The sequence below is a fragment of the Schistocerca cancellata genome, chromosome 6, assembly GCF_023864275.1.
Source record: "Schistocerca cancellata isolate TAMUIC-IGC-003103 chromosome 6, iqSchCanc2.1, whole genome shotgun sequence".
In the NCBI taxonomy this organism is placed as follows: Eukaryota; Metazoa; Arthropoda; class Insecta; order Orthoptera; family Acrididae; genus Schistocerca; species Schistocerca cancellata.
Genome location: NC_064631.1, coordinates 310290636 through 310310525, shown reverse-complemented (window position 1 = coordinate 310310525; position 19890 = coordinate 310290636). Strand labels below are relative to the sequence as shown.

Genomic DNA, 19890 nt, shown 5'->3' with positions numbered 1-19890 from the left:
GGACGGCTATAGATGCTGCAGCATTGTTCAGTATTTCAGCATGGAACTTCCAACGGTTTGTTGAGTCCGTGGCACGTCGAGCTACTGCGATACGGCGGGAAAAGCAGCTCTAACACAGTCTTAGGATGTATCCCAAGGCTTATGTAAACTCAGTGTATCTTGTTTTCTACACCACTGGCCATTAAAATTGCTACAACAAGAAGCAATGCAGATGATAAACGGGTACTCATTGTACACATATACAGTATTATACTAGAACTGACATGCGATTACATTTGCACGCAATCCGGGAGCATAGATCCAGAGAAATCAGTATCCAGGACAACCACCTCTGGCCTTAGTAACGGCCTTGATACGCCTGGGCATTGATTCAAACAGAGCTTGGATGGCGTGTACAGGAACAGCTGCTCATGCGGCTTCAACACGATACCACAGTTCATCAAGAGTAGTGACTGGCGTATTGTGACGAGCCAGTTGCTCGGCCACCATTGACCAGATGTTTTCAATTGGTGAGAGATCTGGAGAATGTGCTGGACAGGGCAGCAGTCGAACATTTCATGTATCCAGAAAGGCCCGACCAGGACTTGAAACATGCGGTCGTGGATTATCCTGTTGAAATGTAGGGTTGGGCAGGGATCGAATGAAGGGTAGAGCCACGGGTCGTAACACATCTGAAATGTAACGTCCACTGTTCAAAGTGCCGTCAATGTGAACAAGAGGTGACCGAGACGTGTAAGCAATGGTAACCCATACATCACGCCGGGTGATACGCCAGTATGGCGATGACGAATACACGCTTCAAATGTGCGTTCACCTCGATGTCGCCAAACACGAATGCGACCATCATGATACTGTAAACAGAACCTGGATTCATCCGAAAAAGTGACGTTTTGCCATTCGTGCACCCAGGTTCGTCGTTGAGTACACCAACGCAGGCGCTCCTGCCTGTGATGCAGCGTCAAGGGTAACCGCAAGCATGGTCTCCGAGCTGATAGTCCATGCTGCTGCAAACGTCGTCGAACTGTTCGTGCAGATCGTTGTTGTCTTGCAAACGTTCCCATGTGTTGACTCAGAGATCGAGATGTGGCTACACGATCCGTTACAGCCATGCAGATAAGATGCCTGTCATCTCGACTGCTAGTGATACGAGGCCGTTGGAATCCAGCACGGCGTTCCGTACTACCCTCCTGAACCCATCGATTCCATATTCTGCTAACAGTTATTGGATCTCGACCAACGCGAGCAGCAGTGGCGCGATACGATAAACAGCAATCGCGATAGGCTACAACCCGACCTTTATCAAAGTCGGAAACGTGATGGTACGCATTTCTCCTCCTTACACGAGGCATCACAACAACGTTTCACCAGGCAACGCCGGTCAACTGCTGTTTGTGTATGAGAAATCGGTTGGAAACTTCCCTCATTTCAGCACGTTGTAGGTGTCGCCACCAGCGCCAACCTTGTGGCGATGCTCTGAACAGATAATCATTTGCATATCACAGCATTTTCATCCTGTCGGTTAAATTTCGCGTCTGTAGCACGTCATGTTCGTGGTGTAGCAACTTTAATGGCCAGTAGTGTATGTAGTAAAATTTTGCTTTCAGCATAGTTTTTGAATCAGAATGTGTGTCAGAGGCTAAGCTCTCCAGCTTATATCTCTGAAAGCGTGGGACATCGTCTCGATAATATCATCAGCATATTCTATAACGTCACCAGTCTACGCACTCTTGACGTATCTTTATCAATTGTTGTGTATGATATATCCAAAAAACTGGACCTCACACTGAACCCTGTGGACATCCTTTTGTCTTGTAAGTTGCTCCTTCTCTGTTTCCCATTGCTCTACTCTGCCTTGGCAGCAGTCAATAAAGTTGCCTTCCAGAAGAGCCATCTAGGAATATTCATTCAGTGCTACTGGCAGTGACAGTGACTGTTGATGACGTTTTCTTTGTACGGTGCGGCAGGTTGCGTGCCATGACGCGGACGCCGCCCGAGTACTCGGTGCGCTGGCGCTCGCAGGCGGTGCGCGCCAACACGCGTGTCTCGCCGCCCACGCAGTCGCCGGCGGCCGCCGGGCCCACCCCCGCCGCCCGCGCCGGCCTCCCGCTGCTGGCCGCCGCCGCCGCCCTCCTGGGCCGGCGCAAACCCTGAGGGCCGCAGGGCGCCACCCGGTACGGCCCTCCCAGACAGCTGCCGCCGGCAGCCACCCGGCGGCTGGCCGCGACGGTGGTCGTAGCTTGCAGCTGGCGTCGATACCGCGGGGCGGCCACTCGCCGACACTGGACAGCCGTTTCCCGTCGCAGACAGTGACCGTCCGTTCCTCGTTGCAGCCGCGCGCGACCGTTTGTAACCATTGTCTCCTCCGACACACGCTGGTGTCCTTCCTCGGTGCCTTGCAGTTGTTCGGATAGTGGTTTCGTAGTCTACGTCCTGTTGTACATAAACTTCTACAATGAACTTCTTCGCCACCAGGCGTCGTGTCAGAGCATTGGAATCCTCCTTACGAGATCACGTTTAAATAGGACTCAATTTTGTACATAAATGACACTCAAGTGTCCGGGAATTTTTTTCCAGAAACCACTGTTGTATATACAAAAAATATCACTGCTGCCCGACGCGATTAATTCACTTTCTTATTTGAAAAAATAGTGGCCATTGAAATATACAGGGTGTTCCAATAGAGGGAGGCAATATTTCCGGTGCTTTACCTTTTAAAAAGAAGAAGTTCGTCTAGATATATGCACTGTTTTCAAACGTTCCATAATTTACCGACGTAAAATTTGTCATTCTTTATTTTCAGAGTAAGCCATTATTTGATTGGCGACTCCATGGCGTGTTGTGTGCACCACGACCTAATTGTGGATAGAATTGGAAGTAAAATCAGCATTGGCCGTATTTTGTTGTTTTATTATGAGCAAAATCGATTTTCGGTCACTTAGTGACCATTCTCGGTGCTGTAATATACAATTAAAATTGGTAGGCTCTGGTATCAAGCGATAACCACAAGCTTAGAGCGATCACATAAACTCAATCTGACCGCTCTAAGCTTGTGGTTATCGCTTGATACCAGTGCCTACCAATTTTAATTGTATATTACAGCACTGTGGATGCTCACTGAGTGACCGAAAATCGATTTTTCTGACAATAAAACAACAAAATACGGCCAATGCTGATTTTCCTCCCAAGCCGTTACTTGTTTTTCAGGGTACAAACGATCAGCAGTACAACATAGTTTTCCAGTAGATCACAAAAAATTTACAGGTTTATAAAATCCTTAGGGGTCTCCAACACTTATTTGTATGTATCTTTTTCACTGACATCGTGTAGAGCAGCTTTAAAAGTAGCCAGTGTACGGGACATGTCCCAGTAACTCCTCCCACGTGTTAGTTCCTGCATTTGTCCGATCCTATAGACAGAAGTCAAAAAGTCTCGAGATCCTAGTGCCGAGGTGATAGAGGAGTTCCTCTACTCATGATCTTTCTTCATTACTTATTTACTTTCCTTACTTGCCACAAGTTTCTGGATCTTAGCCCCACTCCAAGGTAACACACCTCGCATCAGCCAAGCCATCATCGACAAGCATTGCTAATCCATGAACTAGGAAAAGTGTTGTTATGGTTTTGCACCACACATTATGATATAATGTGGTCTCTAACGTGGTGCAAGCACTTTGCAACCAAGTGGCCAAAGGAATGTCATCAGGCTGTGAAACTATATTCCATATAATGCTAGTAACTGTGACCTATAATTGTTGCTTTAAAAAGCAGTATACTCGTACGTTACACAGATTGTAACTCGGAAACCCTTGGAAACAGTGAATGTGACTATATGAACTCTTTAAAGTTATATGGCTAACTTTGTTCGCTCCTGAAATATTGACCTTTTTATTGAGACACTATGGCCGAGAGGAAACCCTAATGTAACAGCCATTGTTTGTAATCGCAACATCACCAGAAACGGATGCACCGTGAGCGTCAAACTTATAGCTATTTGAACAGCTTTAGATTTTCCCCTCACACCTCGCAAGCGCATCACATCAAGTTTCCTTCTTTCTTTTCGCTTTCGTTTCTGACAACGATCGACTTCATCTATCACATTTCACTGCACGCTGTAAATTACACTGGAACAAAATTGTGGGCAATAATTAGAGAGGTAAACGTGAGTCTGTAGATAGCGTAAGTGTGCACTAGTGTAGGAGACGTAGAGAAACTCGTTTTACACGGAAATAGGAAATTTGTAATCAAATGTATGCTCAGGGAGCGCCTAGAAGAATCGACAGGGTGATTGTACTGTGACGCTGAAGTGATAAAGAGAGGACAGTTTTTGATAAGAAGTGTACATAAATGAACGTTGTTCACTTGTTACAATAAAACGACACAGTGTGGGCAAGTGCTGGAAATGCAAGCGGAGCTTTTTTGCTGGAGCAGCGTACATACTGTCATAATGATTTTCTGCGTCAGTCAGTTTTATATCAGTTGATATATTGATAGACTATCGGTGAAGAGAATTTATATGAATTATATTGAGACCTGATACTGAATGGTGCATAACAGAATTGTAATAATGTTGGAAATAAAGACTTTGTTTCTCATGCGTTGGTACACATGACACGCTACAGTTTGTGAAAATTGCAACACCTGGAAGGAATGCTACGAAACGCTCCGAAATCGGCGGATTTATAGAACAGTTGAACCGTAATAAGGGATGAAGACTGCTGCGATATGGCGTGGATGTAGGCCGAGTAGCGTCCTCTTTTGAGTGCTGGGATACGTCAGTGGTACGCCATACCCATTCGGCAAAGAACCAACAAAGCGGAAACGTGCAAGCAAGTGCCGGTATACCTCATCGAAGTCAAAGGACCCATTTCAGCATCTGAGTGATACCAAATAGGGCAGAATGATTGGTCTCCCGGAAATAGGTTTGACGTGATGCTATATTGCGGCTCACACAAAGTCCGATGTTTTTGTCGAAACAGAGCATTGAAGAGTGTAATGCTCACCGACCAGCAAATACTAGACCACACGGTATGGCTACAGCAAGAGATGGCCGCCATATTGTAGACGTTGGCGTAACTGATAGAAATGCCTCCTCCACAGCGTTGAATAGGTGTAGGGGCACTGCAATGAGTATGGAGGGGTCTGCATCGACGGCTCGACGCATTCTGCTAATGAGTGGAGGACTGGACTGGTGACAAGCATGCCACTGCGTCCTCTTTCACTGTACAGAAACTACCAAAGCATAACAAGGTAAACTCGCCATGGCACTCAGGTTTAATGGTGAGAGAGCCCAGTGGACAGCCCGTAAAAATTGAACACAGGTAAGGCATGAAAACAGACAGAAGGTCTATTGAACTGTAGGAAAAAATCAAAATAGAAACAGTTAACGGTCCAAGAATAACAAGTTCAATATACAGGGTGAGTCATTAACTATTGCCACCTACAATAACTCCTAGAGTATGATAGTAGTTGAAACGTTTGTGGGACAAATTTAGCATGGGACAACGGGGACCATAATATGATGTTGGTTTTTTGTTGCTAGGTAAGGTCGCGTCAGTCATATGAAGGTCAACGTTGTTTTTTTTTTTTTAATGGGATGCTATAGTTTGGTATTTATTTTGAGATTGTGGTATCGAAACGAACCCAATGATGTGTAACAGTTAAATCTTTGAACGCCAACGAAGGTCAAAAAAGGTGGCATGAACGTGTATTTACAGAAGGTATTCCAGGTAATGACCATTGGTATCAATGCAGTGCTGCAATCTTCTTATCATGGATTGAGTGATATTCGTTATCACTTCGGCACTACTTACCGAAGCACATGATCTGACAGTTCTCTCTCGCATGTCGTGAAAAAAGTAAATATTAGCCGAATACGGCGTATCCATCTAAAGTGCCATTGACATGTAAACACCAATCGACGGTTTCGCAATATAACACTAATAGGAACAGAAGACTAGTATCGTCAAATCAAGTGAATGTGAATGATGGATTCCTTCGAAGAACGAGTCGATACGCTTCTCATTTATGGACAATGCCAATGAAATTCAGTGAGAGCTAGCGACTTCGTACATGTAAATATGTGTCTGATAAATTGAGAACAACCGGATCTTTAACTCACCGGAAACATATCCGGCAAAGGAAAGTTACTAACGAGGAAACGGAAATTCATACTCTCGTCACCGTGGTTTGAGATCCTTGTGTTAATTCGGGTCAAATCGCAAGGGAATATGGCATGAGCCGGAGTAGTGTTGTTCGTGTTCCGCATCGCCATAAATATTATCTTCATCATATCAGTCTCAATCAAGAATTTACTGGTACGGATTGTATGCGTCGCATTGAATTCTGTGAATGGGCTCAACTTCATATTCAGAGGAATGACACATTTATTAATTTGATTTTATTTACTGATGACGCTACATTCACGAACCGTGGAAATGTTTATTTGCGTAACATGCATTATTAGGCAACTGAAAATCCATGTTGGTTGCGGAAAGTGGAACACCAAAAACCGTGGTCGGTGAATGTATGGTGTGGGATTCTGGAGGACAGGATTATAGGCCACTATTTCATCGAAGGAAATCTTAATGGTTGAAAGTACACAGCAATCCTCCAAGAAACATTAGGTCTGTTACCGGAAGAAATACCTTTAGGAACAAGGAACAGAATGTGATATCAACACGATAGGTGTCCGGCACATTTTTCGCTGATGGCTAGAGATGAGTTTCCGAGAAAATTCCAAAATTGTTCGATTGTTCACGGAGGAGTTGTGTCGTGGCCGCTCATTCAACACACTTGATGCTTGTGGATTTTTTCTTGTGGGGATTCGTAAAAGACATTGTTTATAAAGACTTTCCGACTACGCCTGAAGATATGCGAGAGAGAATTGTCAGAGCATATGCATCTGTAAGTGCCGATGTGATAAAGAATACCACTCAATTCATGATAAGAAGATTCCAGAACTTCAATGATACCACTGGTCATCACTTCGAACACTTTCTGTAAATGGACGTTCATGCCACCTTTGTGACTTTCGTTGACCTTCAAAGACCTTACTGTTACACATCATTCGATTCGTCTCCACAGCCGCTATCAGAAAATAAGTATCAAACTATAGCATACCATTTAAAAAAACAAAGTTGACCTTCATGTCTCTGAATCAGCCCCACCTAGCAACAAAAAACCGACGTCATATTATGGCACCCCTTTGTCCCATGCAACTTTTCTCCCACAAACGTTTCATCTCCTATCATACTTTCGGAGTTATTCTTGGTGGTAATAGTTAACGATTCACCCTAAAGAGCAACCGGAAAGAGAAATGGCGTCGAGGTAAAAAGAATAAATAAACAACATTGGTTTTACGGTGTTGGACATCATACGGGTGAGCAGGGTTCTAATCTCAATCGTGCCATGTCTTTTTTCTTTCGCTGTTCGCTTGATTCAAGTTTGTTTAGGTGTGATGTAACGTCAATATGCAACAGAGAGGTGTAAATTAGGGACCTATAACGACAGTTGATTCTGCACAAATACTCTCTTAGCAGCCGAAAGGAAGTGGCTTTCGAATGGGAACCACAAACGTTTGCTGACAAGACGATAAGTCTGTTGAATCCTCCACCGGAAAACGAACCACTCAGGCCTTCTTTGATTCCGTACCACCACTTCTAGAGGCTCCGGTTTCAGAACGTGATGATTTCTCATTGAAAGAATTCTCATGGTCAAAGTGCACGTACAGTTCTCAGTTGTAATAAATATTATCGCTTCCTTAACCTCTGGAGGAAATTTCATTGTAATCTCGTTTCCTTCTTGGGTTGCAATTTTCACAACCAGTAGTGTACTTATATTTCATACCCATGTAGAATAGCTTTATTCCTAAATGATACCATAATTTTCTATATGTACAAAATATTACGTTTTAATTGAATGCAACAAAGAATATATCCTAGTAAATATCATGTAGTCGAGGATGACACATGGTTAGATTTCAAGAACTTACGACATCAGTTCTGAAATATGTGATGTGGTGTCATAACGTGTGTTAAACGCCCCTACGTCACTGGCTTTTCCTTTCTTCCAGATGGATCCGCTTTGACTACCAACGCGACGAGTGTCTAAGTGCTTCCACTTAGAAGTTTGAGTTCATTAAACTGTCATAGACAACATAGTTCAATAAATGATCTACTACGTTTCCTTTACAGCACAGCTGCTGAATCAGTGCTCCATATCCCTCCATTAAAGCTACGTAACTTAAGTAACTACATATACAGCAAATAATGTGATAAGCGTTAAGATGTATTCTTATTTTCCTCTAGAATGAAAGAAATTCGACTAAACAGCATGGAGACATAGTGATCATTTTGCAAATAGACACGACTATGACGCCCCAGAAAAGTAAAACAAGAAGTCATAACAATTTTAAACAAAAATTTGATAACACTATTGTGTCAGCTACACTAATTAACCGGTTAACGGAGAGATCGGCTAAGAATAGTCTAAACGAGAATAAGGATGCCAGCGGAACGTACATAAATATACAGTTCTAGGATAGCACGGATCTTTTGAATGATATGAAGGAAGTTACTGACCGGCCACTGTGGCCGCGCTGTTCTAGCCACTTCAGTCCGGAACCGCGCTGCTGCTACTGTTGCAGCTTCGAATCCTGCCTCGGCTATGGATATGTTTGATGTTCTTAGTTTAGTTACGTTCAATTAGTTCTACGTCTAGGCGACTGATTACCTCAGGTGTTAAGTCCCATAGTGGTCATAACCATCAGCCTGGTCTCTTCGTCCATAAAACCCGGAAGGTAGTAGACACCGGCGCCCAGATTGATGTTGTGTTCTTAGACCTAGGGAAGGCGTTCCGTGGAGCTCCTAATTGTCATGTAACGAGCTAATTACGAACGTACCGAGTATCAATCCAGCTTTGGGGCCGATTTCCAGAGGTACTAGCAAACAGAATACACCACGTAATTCTTAACAGAGATTTATAGAGGTGTATTAAAAGGTATCTTACAAAGAATGGAAGTTGGTAGGTCGGTACCTTGTAGCCGTATTGTGATACTAAATTTATGTTCGAAAACACTTCGTTTGCGTATTATCGTCTCTGAGATGTGAAGAAGAAAGTTGGCAGTTTGAACCACACAATCTAGGCAAAGTGGGCAAGTGACAATATATTTCACTGTCAGTAAAAACCAGTTTAATGCACTTACAGAACGTCCTCAAATATGATCGCCGCAAACTTCGATAAATTGTATGCATCGTCTAATGATGTACTGGTGAATATCTGGAGAGATGCTCGGCATATCATGAATTTCTCCAGCTGCGACTTGCATTCATGCCACAAGAACTTTGGTTATTCCAAGTATGTCTAACACACGAGAGCTCTTTTGTATCCCCAGTGTTGGTTCCAGGTCCAGTAAGCGAGGGATTGGGCCTCCACGTCCAGTTGCCAGAGGTGTTATTCAACTGGCCACGTAGCGCATTGTCGAGGCAAACTAAAGCGCCATCCTGCTGGAACCACATGACACGACGGACGTCGAAAGGCACCTCTCGTAAAAACCCGAACAAGACTTCTCACATAAATAAATGATAACTGGGACATCAACACACAAGGGAGTGATGTGCATGGTCACCGATGAGACCTGCCGACAAAAAACTCGACGTTAGAGGCCTAAGATACACAGGCGTGAAGACTTTCTTCCATATAAATATGTTTCTGGTGGTGAACATGCCGTCCGTCATAACGGCACACATCAGAAAACAGGATACGCCTTAGGAAGTGATGGTCCTACGCACTTTGTTCTAGCAGCAGTCGGAAAAAAATGACACGACGAGGAAAATCATCTTGAGACATGCAAGAGTTTTCTGGATTTTGTAGGGATGAAGGCGCTCATCGTGCAATGCATGTCAGACTAGCAGGTAGTTCACAACAATGGTGTGTGGTACAGTTCGGGTACTTGTACAAGACTGCTCTGCAAAATGCTGAAGTACAGCTTGTTGCGGCGTGACCATTGGGATGTATGCTGCCTGTATTACGTAAGCACTTCTTCAGTATTGAAAAATGGTGTGGGCTAGATGAGTCTCTCTTGCATTCGTTTGCGCCTCCACGTTCATGAGAAAAGTGTCGGAGTACTATAATGCCCTGGGACAGTATCACCGGCAGACTTAAAAAAATAGTCCACGTTCTACCGTGGCAGCTTCCAGAAGCCGATACATCTGAGTCAATGACCAGCAGGCTGCTAGCTAGGGAGAAATGCTGAACGACTTGCAGCAAACATGGAAGCTATCGCAACATGGGGGAACAACTGAGCGCCCAAGTCTGCACGTGAATCGTAATGACATCATGGAACCCAAGAGAAACTAAAGACAAAGCAGCATTTCATAAGGAAGGCTAGTTCCAACGCAGCAATAAGTATTCAGGTGTTGAGGCACCAGAAAAGAGGTTCTGAAAGGTGAAGCTGCAAAAATCAGACGTTGCTGATGAGGACACTATTTCATAGTCATCCCCACCGCCACAGAGCGCACGGGAAGTGCGAACATTAACACTCCATCCTCTTAACGAATGTTTGATTTCTGACTGACGAGTGCTCATTGCCGACTGCCAAGTGCATGGTCTCAGCCCTTGTGTCAGTTGCATCTGTCCAGTGAGAGGGAAGGGTGTGGAGGTCGACCCTCAACACGCCAGTCTCCTGCCGTCTATGGAACCACAACTCTGGCTGGATGGACACTGCTGTTGCCAGCCACACCGCCAGGGCCACAGTCATGGGGCGCGGAAGTCGCCACTACCCTGCAGGACTGTTGGAGACTTGACCTGCGTAACCTCAACTCCGTCCTTCATCCGCCTTTGAGTAGGTGGGCACCACTGCTGCCCGTACCATCCCTGTGGCAGTGGCAGGTACCGACGCTGCCGGCTGCTGTTTCCTATACGGGAGCCGAGAGCCAACATCTGCCTGCCAGCGAGTACTTCAAATGAATATAGGTCGAGCCTCCTCGGTGCAAATCTTCGACATCGAAAAGAGCTCTTTGAAGATCGACACGCTGAGCTGGAGGCCACCACATTCCGCGGTCGACGACCGTCTGTGACATAGCAGCCAGCATTTGATGTTTCACCGTACTGCCGATACTGCGATTCGAGTGTCTGCCAGCCTTCCACAGCTGACGTGGCGGTACCCCGGCAGACGCCTGTGACACAGAGTTTAGAAGACAGTCATGTATTACTGCCTAATAAATGTATTATTTTCAGTGATATTTCCTTGGCGCACTCACGCGTAATTAGCTCAATACCACTGTATTCTACCCGGCTCTCTCCTGACGACTATAGGAGTCTGGGACAAGACCCCTATTGTACTCTGCGTCTGTGTACATCTCTACCATTTTTCATTCCCCTTTTACGGCTGCAAATATAATCACTGAAAACTATGTACTGTATGAAACTACAGAACTTAAGATATTACTGTACTTTACCTTTGCTTATATAAGACAGTGCGGATGGCCAAGCGGTTCTAGGCGCTACAGTCTGGAACCGCGCGACAGCTACGGTCGCAGGTTCGAATCCTGCCTCGGGCATGGATGTGTGTGAAGTCCTTAGGTTAGTTAGGCTTAAGTAGTTCTAAATTCTAGGGGACTCAGGACCTCAGAAGTTAAGTCCCATAGTGCTCAGAGCCATTTGAGCCATTTGAAGTTCTGTGTGTGTGATGTAACAAATAAAGCATTACCACTGGTAAACATTCCGACTCACGGTACACATTATGCCATTGTTAATTTGTTTACCTGGAGTTCCGCTTCTGAGGCCATAGCAGGTCAACAGTGTCTGAGTGATTGTAGTTTACACTGCCTCGTTTACTCCTTGCCTTGCTTGTGTGGTCAAAACAGCCTATGTCCTCTTCCACATTTCAGAGACGCTAACACGGGAACGAAAGCGTATTTGATGGTATTTTTATTAATGACGTGCTAACTCCCTCCAGCGACCTACCAGACCCCCATTGCTTCCATACCACGGCACGTCGCTGCTGTTATCCGTAGCAAAGGTGCACATACCGACTATTACATAGCTACCGAGCGAGGTGGCGCAGTGGTTAGCACACTGGACTCGCATTCTGGAGAACGAAGGATCAAACTCGTCTTTGGCCGTCCAGATACAGGTTTTTCGTGATCTCCCTAAATCGTTGCAGACAAACGCCGGTATCTTTCCTTTGAAAGGACGCGGCCGATTTTCTTCACCGTGCTTGGCACAATCCGAGCTTGAGCTGCGTCACCGATGACCTCGATGTTGACGGGTCTTGAAACCAAATGTTCATTCCCACCCTTTTTATTGGATAGGTGGTAATAACGCTATGGCTGATTAGTGTATATATTGCATGATTTTTAGATATGACCTTTACATAAGTTTCTAATCAATTTTTCATATTACTTTTTTAATTCAAAAAATATCTTTAGTTTACTTACTTGTTAACGTTTATCAGAATACTGGTTTTACTTGAGTGACAACAGAAAACATAAATAGATGCAGGGTACGTTGTTGTGCTACCACCTCGCCTATGTTTCCCCCCACCCCCTCTCCCTCTTATTCCTCTCTTCCATATTCCGGTACAGGGTGATCAAAAAATTGCAAAGGTGGGTCTTTGTAGGCGTAGTGACATGACGATAGCGTAATCACTTCATACAGCATGAAACAAGTGCGATATCAGTCCTCGGACCAGCTTATCTACCACGTGAGATTCTAGTCTCACTACCTGTAGCCAAATCAGACTTGCAGCATCAGGGTAACGCCACTGCTATCGATAAATATTGTAGGCGGAGATACTAAATGAGGAGCTCAAATTCGACGAGAAATTTCGAAAGATCATAAACACAAGGCTATCCGATGTTTTGCCATTAGCTGCAGTCGGTATGGAATGTATGTATTGTAATCCTTCTGCCCTGTGTATTTGCATGGTGAATGTCTGACATAATTTGGTTGACCCGAATCAGAGTAAATTATTTTGCTATTTCACCACAGCCATCCATTCCGCACATGGCTAGGCTCCATACCTTCAAGACATGAAACAACTAAGTGAATTGGACTCTAACACGTGCGTCAGTGCTACTTTATACCCACATCTAGAAACTGCCGTCGCAAAAGATGATTGCCTCACAAACCACAGGCAGTATCCTTCTAAGATGGAACAAGGTATGAAAACAATCAGAATAAACATCCATGTTAAATATCTTATACAAATGCAGCAAAACTACCACATCCAATAAGCCACTGCGAGAGCAAACATGTGATAAATGAGTAAATACAGTAATTATGAAACAATACATACTCTCTACTAAATTTAATAAATGAAACGATAAGGTAAAAATCATGCACTTGTAAGTGCAGACACATTAATATAAATACATAAACCCTCTCCCTCTCCCTCCCTCCCTCTCCCTCTCCCTCTCTCTCTCTCTCTCGCTCTCTTTCCCTCTCTCTCTCTATTTATCTATCTATCTATCTATCTATCTCGTGGCGTGCGCACACACACACACAGCCACACACGCTCAAAGAGAGAGAGAGAGAGAGGGGGGGAGTGAGAGAGGTGGTCACAAGTATCACAAAAACACATTCAGTAGTTGGCAGTAACATTGTAATTTTGGCCATAACATTCGACAGTAGGCAACACCAATGGAAACACATCAGTTTCTAGCGCTGCAAAGTCTGAAAAACAAAATTTCAAATGGCACTCATAAGAACAGCGTTAAAAGCAAAGAAAATATCATGTACGACAATATCTGCGAAAGCTGTAAGTAGGATTATAAATTATTAATATATCATAGAAAACAAAACTGCTAGAACTGTTTATATATATATATATATATATATATATATATATATATATATATATATATATAACGTCCAAGATGTAAAAAAATATTATAGACAAAAATTTTTACATCGTTCAGGTCACTGACGATGTCTTCGAAAGACATATAAATATATATATATATATAACGTCCAAAATGTAAAAAAATATTATACACAATAATTTGTACACCGTTCAGGTCACTGACGATGTCTTTGAAAGAATAAAGGAAAATGCATGTGGCACAAAACTTTTTTTTCATTAAGTTGTAATGAGACAGTCCAAAACTAAAAGTTATCAACATACCGTAATGTGGCTTAGAAGATTCTTTCTTAGAAGACTCTGTCTTTAAAATGTCTTCTAATGCAACAGATTATGGGAAATCACGTTGCTGAAATAATATGCAGACATTAGTCACATCTTAATTAGTAGTAACAGTGAACATCGAAGACAGCTTCATCACATGATTAGCTTCAGTTTAAGTTTAGACTTGTAAATGTATTCGGAAAAGCCTCGTTAATGAAATGTAACACCATTTAAAAGACAGTCAAAGTTTAGTAAAATAAGCAATGCACCTTTAAAACTCACGCACTAAGGGGAAATATATACATAAATACATTAAACATTAAGTTTAAAAGAGTTAGGTAATGTAGGATTAAATATACTGGGTGTCTCTTCTAAGAGTCATCAGGCTCATATTTTCTGCTGTTTCGGCTGGTATTTGCAACTTCATTTCTGCAACATGTAGATGGAGTGAGCTCAAACATGTACTGCTCAACAAATGTTTCATGCGATACACAACGCCAATGGAAAACATCGGTTTGTTTCCAGTTACAATGAAAATGGTTCTTAAAGCGGAATTTTACTTACCCTTAGTGCGATATTCTTGTTATTGTCAAGGATTAACAGAAACAACAAAACGCGAAGAATGATCAGTTCTACAGCAACGACTGAGGAGCGCTACTGCATGCTGGTGGTATTGCTGTTTCTGTCGCTGCTGGAGTAGTGGTACTTCATAATGTGTTAACTGTCGCTGTTAATACATACCGACAAAAAGGACCCCCCTTAAGACTAATTTGTGACCACTCTTACGAATCGGCACATAAAACTGAACGTAAGAAATTGTTATGTTTGTAACAGGAAACAAACCGGCGGGTTTCACTGACACTAGCGACACGTGATAAGCAGTATTTGTTGGGGAACACTCCAGCTACGTATAGGAATAATTAAATATCAGATATCTGACAAAATACAGGAGAAAATGCTGCTGATGACTAAGAAGTGGCGCACGTTATTGTCCGTACATTTGGAATAAGGTTGATATTTGGTGACGAAGCAAGTGTAATGTTAAATTACAAAGTCTATTTGCGAAGAAAATAAGTCGCGGGTCCAGATGGAATCCCAATTTGGTTTTACAGGAAGTAGTCTACGGCATTGGCCCCTTATCTTGACCGAGCGAGGTGGCCCAGTGGTTAGACACTGGAGTCGCATTCGGGAGGACGACGGTTCAATCCCGCGTCCGGCCATCCTGATTTAGGTTTTCCGTGATTTCCCTAAATCGCTCCAGGCAAATGCCGGGATGGTTCCTTTCAAAGGGCACGGCCGACTTCCTTCCACGTCCTTCAATAATCCGATAAGACCGATGACCTCGCTGTCTAGTCTCCTTCCCCAAACCAACCAACCAACCTTATCCTGCTTCCATTTATCGCGAATATCTCGCCCAGCGCAAAGTCACAAGCGCTGGAAAAGAAGCGCAGATGAGTCTTGTATATAAGAAGAGCAAAAGAATGAATCAGCAAAATTAAACACCAATATCCCTGCCTTCACCCGCCACCAGGTCTCCAGGCATTTCATCAGTTAGAGTAACTTCAGGACTTTTTTTTCATGGAGTATTTATGTCTGATGCCTTACGGTTAGAAAAGACCGATAAAACAAAATGATAAGCCATTTAGTGAGGCCAGCCGCGGTTGCCGAGCGGTTCTAGGCGCTTCAGTCCGGACCCGAGCGACTGCTACGGTCGCAGGTTCGAATCCTGTCTCGGGCATGGATGTGTGTGATGTCCTTAGGTTAGTTAGGTTTAAGTAGTTCTAAGTTCTAGGGGACTGATGACCTCCGATGTTGAGTCCTATAGTGCTCAGTGCCATTTCATTTAGTGACTTTAGCGCAGACGTTAAATTCAGGCGTATAAGGCAGATCTATACGGATTAATAGCCGTCGGTACCTTACACACAGATAGTTTGGATACAGTAGCCTAGAGTTATATGGCCTACACGAACTTACTATGGACGTCAATGCTTCGACAGCGCATACATGTTTGCGGCTTTGTTACTAGTGTGCTTGGTTCCTAAGATAAACGTTTTTGACGTATTTATAAAGACAGTATTTTCAGTAACAAAAATTATATCACAGGTAGGAACATACACCTCTTGTTCTCAAAAGTAAGTAGAACGAGGTGTTTGAACATATGATATCGCGGATGTGGCTGAACAAACGCTTCTTAGCCTTCCAGCAACGTCAAATACTTATCTATCCTTGACCCAAAGTTTCCTTCTCAGACTACGGGAGGCAGTAACAGGCATCCATGCGAAACGTCTTGGCAAATTAAAACTGTGTTCCGTTCCGAAACTCAAACTCGGGTCGTTTGGCTTTCACAGGCAAGTACTCTTCGTCTGACATATCCCAAGCAAGAGGCATCCTTATGATTGTTGACCTCCTCGTTATATAGCTGTGATACTGGCCGTGATGTCACCGGTGCTCAGTCCATTGCGATGTAAGACAATGTTCACGTAGCGCGACGGCCGCTCACGCAGTAGCCTTGCCGTTGCCGGGTTCCAGAACCCATTCAGCTGAAAATCATCGTCCTTGTCGGTGGGGCTAACAGGTATCTTGGTCTCTATAGCCTTGTTTACTCTATCACTGAGGCTGTGATCCTACATGATTGTTTGTTTTGTTTTTCTTGAAGGCGCAAGAAACAGCCACGGCCAAAGGCACCCAAGTCAGAACTAATCATGCATGATGTTAATAGTGTTGTTGATTACAGTTATATGTCAATTTTCCACTGTTAAATTACCGCCGATTTCCCTGGACAACACAGTTGCTGACAATCCGGCATTGTTACATCGTGAGATCAAACTTCCAGACGTAATGCTGTCCACATTCAACGGGATATTCTGCGAATGTCGGGAGTTCTGAAGCCTACATTATTTTTCATTGTTTTTCCTGGACGTCAGGACTTGCCTCAACTTAGCTGGAGGCTTCAAGAGAGACCTGATATTATCTTTCTGGAGATGTAGGGTAATTATCCCTGCCTCTGAGCTACGGAATGACAAAATGCACAATCTTTTACGCTCTTCACCAGCGGTGCTTATCTTGCGAATAACTTTTGAGATTACTTGATGTATTTGTTTGTTGTGCAGCCATTCTGAAGAAAGATTATGCGTTAGTTGTGTTGTTTTCGGTATCGGAGGAAGCTTTCGCCCTATGGACTGATGTCTATAGCACAGTGCTGTTATGGGCCGAGTGATAGTATCTTAGTGCATGCTGGAAGTTTGTTACTTACACTATTAGGTTTTCTACAGACGAAGACTTCGAGACAGTATGACGCACCTTCTTCTTCAGTCTCCATCTCAAACATGTTTTGCTCATGTATGTTTCTCAGGTGTTCCACGGACTCTACCAGAATTTTACGCAGGCGTAACGATTGTGCGATCGACAGCGGAAAGAAAGCAACGGCTTTACGACCGCCCTGTCCAAGCCTAGATTCTCAAAGGACTTCATGTACAGATTAGTTGTGCTTGTAGCTAACAGATCCTTTCACAAAACCATTCATTGTATCAGATTACTCTTTGTAAAAAAAAAATAAATAAATAAGTAAATAAGACGATGTCATTGTGTGCTGTTAGTGAACTAAGAGGGCGGATCTATCGAGTCTTTGACAGGATAATATGAATAATCTGATCATTTCCAGTTGGCCATAATAAAGCGTACTCCAGTAGCAACACCAGGCACTCGGTTAACAAATACGTCCATATTTCTTATGTCACGAGCGCATGATGCACGCGCTAAGTAAGTAGACTGGCAAAACGTTTCGCCAGTATGTACATCGGGTGTTGTGATGTAGATTACCGCGGACTGAGAACAGCCTCTTTAACTAGTACCAAAACGCTGTGGGTACTGCGGTCGATACGTCACTGCTTAAATTCTGAAAGAAATCCTGTAAAACGAGTCATCCTTTTCTAGAAATGGCAATTTCAAAGAGATCGGAGGAGCAGACATAGGCTAAGCGCACCCTCTTGCCCTTGTGGTGGAAAATTTCCCCCGTAAGGTGAAAGAATTAGTAACGACTTGATATGACGAAGCAAAAGATAAAGGAAACCGCAGCATTCAAGAAACATAATGTGTATCCACAGGACACGTGAAACCTAAGTGAAGAAGTCGAAGAGGTGTTCGTTAGAAGTCTGATTGCGTTATTGGTGTAACAGGAATGGTATTGGTCACGAATACGAAGGTAGTTCAGAGAGAGAGTTGTTCCAAACTGCTCAGTGATAGGATTATTCTCATCAGAATCGACTGAAGACTAATGCCAACAACAATAGTACTAGAATGAGATTTTCACTCTGCAGCGGAGTGTGCGCTGATATGAAACTTCCTGGCAGATCAAAACTGTGTGCCGGACTGAGACTCGAACTCGGGACATTTGCCTTTCGCGGGCAAGTGCTCTATTAAGTACTACCCGAGCACGACTCAAGCCCCGTCCTCACAGCTTTACTTCTGCCCGCGAAAGGCAAAGGTCCCGAGTTCGAGTCTCAGTCCGGCACACAGTTTTGATCTGCCAAGAAGTAACAATAGTACTGGTATACATGCCGACGACACATGTTGAATATGAAGAGAAAATTCGGTATGTAAGGAAAATCGATAATCTAAAAATGTCAGAGGATAGGAACACGATTCCAAGGGAAGCTACAGAAGATAAGAGTTACGGGAAATATGAGTACGGTAATGAGAATGACAGATTAGAAAGACTAACTATGTTTTGAAATACATTTCCGTCGCTAATAGTGAATACTCTGTTCAAAAATCACAGGAAGAGAAGCTGTGCTTGGTAAAATCCTGGAGACAAGTGAGTATTCCAGTGGGATTACACCACTTCCTGACAGATTCAGTGACATGATACGATGATGATGTTGGTATTCTCAGTGAAAGTGAGGAAGAATTGCGGGACCTTTTAAATGGAATGAACGGCCTGACAAACACACGTTATGGACTAACGGTAAAACGAAGAAAGATAAAGGTGTGAAAAGCGGCGCAATTGAGATTAGAGATAAGTATACCATCATAATTGCAGGCCACGAAAGGGACGAAGTGAAGCGCTTCAACTACCTTGGGAGAAACATTACGCACGAAACAAGGAAGATAAAAAGGAACAGGCTAGCACAAACAATAATGTCATAAGCTGGACAGAAGAGATCTACTGGTGTCAAACATCGTCATGAATTTCAAGAAGAAATTTCTTATAGTGTACATTTGGAGCTCAACGTCAGATGTGAGTGAATCATGGACCGTATAAAAACCAGAAGGGAAGAGAATCGAAGCCTTTGGAATGTGATACAAAAGGATGTGGAAATTTAAGTGCATTCATAAGAAACAACAAGGATCTCCGCAGAGCCGGCAGTGATAGACACATGTAAAAGGCACTGTCAAGAAGAATGGACAGGAAGATACACGTGTTATCACAGAATAACTTACATTCTACCTGAAGGTGCTGTAGAGGGTAAGAACTTCAGGAGATAAAAGAGACCGGAATACAGCCAACAAATAACTCAGGACTTTTTTAGATGCAGGTGCTCTCTGTGATGTCGGCAAGGGAGAGGAATTCCTTTCGGGCCGTGCCAAACCTGTCAACAGACCGATGACACAAACGAAAACAAAACAAAAGAAAACAAAATAGTTAGTCCATGTGTCTGAAAAAGAAGATTCTTCATAATATTCTCTCCCATTGACGACCATTTTAATACTTCACTCTTTTTTCTGATAATTCTTGTGGTTATTTCCTATGGCACTTTTTGATATTTG

At 43.4% G+C, this 19890-nt stretch overlaps 1 protein-coding gene across 1 annotated transcript in view; it reads left to right on the top strand.

Moving 5' to 3' along the window:
• The window catches only part of LOC126088306 (uncharacterized), a 323218-nt gene that overhangs the window by 290493 nt on the left and 12835 nt on the right, over window positions 1-19890 (top strand). Inside the window, exons 18-19 of the mRNA XM_049906436.1 lie at window positions 1965-2067; window positions 2187-2342. Of these exons, the coding sequence (XP_049762393.1) occupies window positions 1965-2067; window positions 2187-2342 (259 nt within the window). The remainder of the gene's footprint in view (window positions 1-1964; window positions 2068-2186; window positions 2343-19890) is intronic.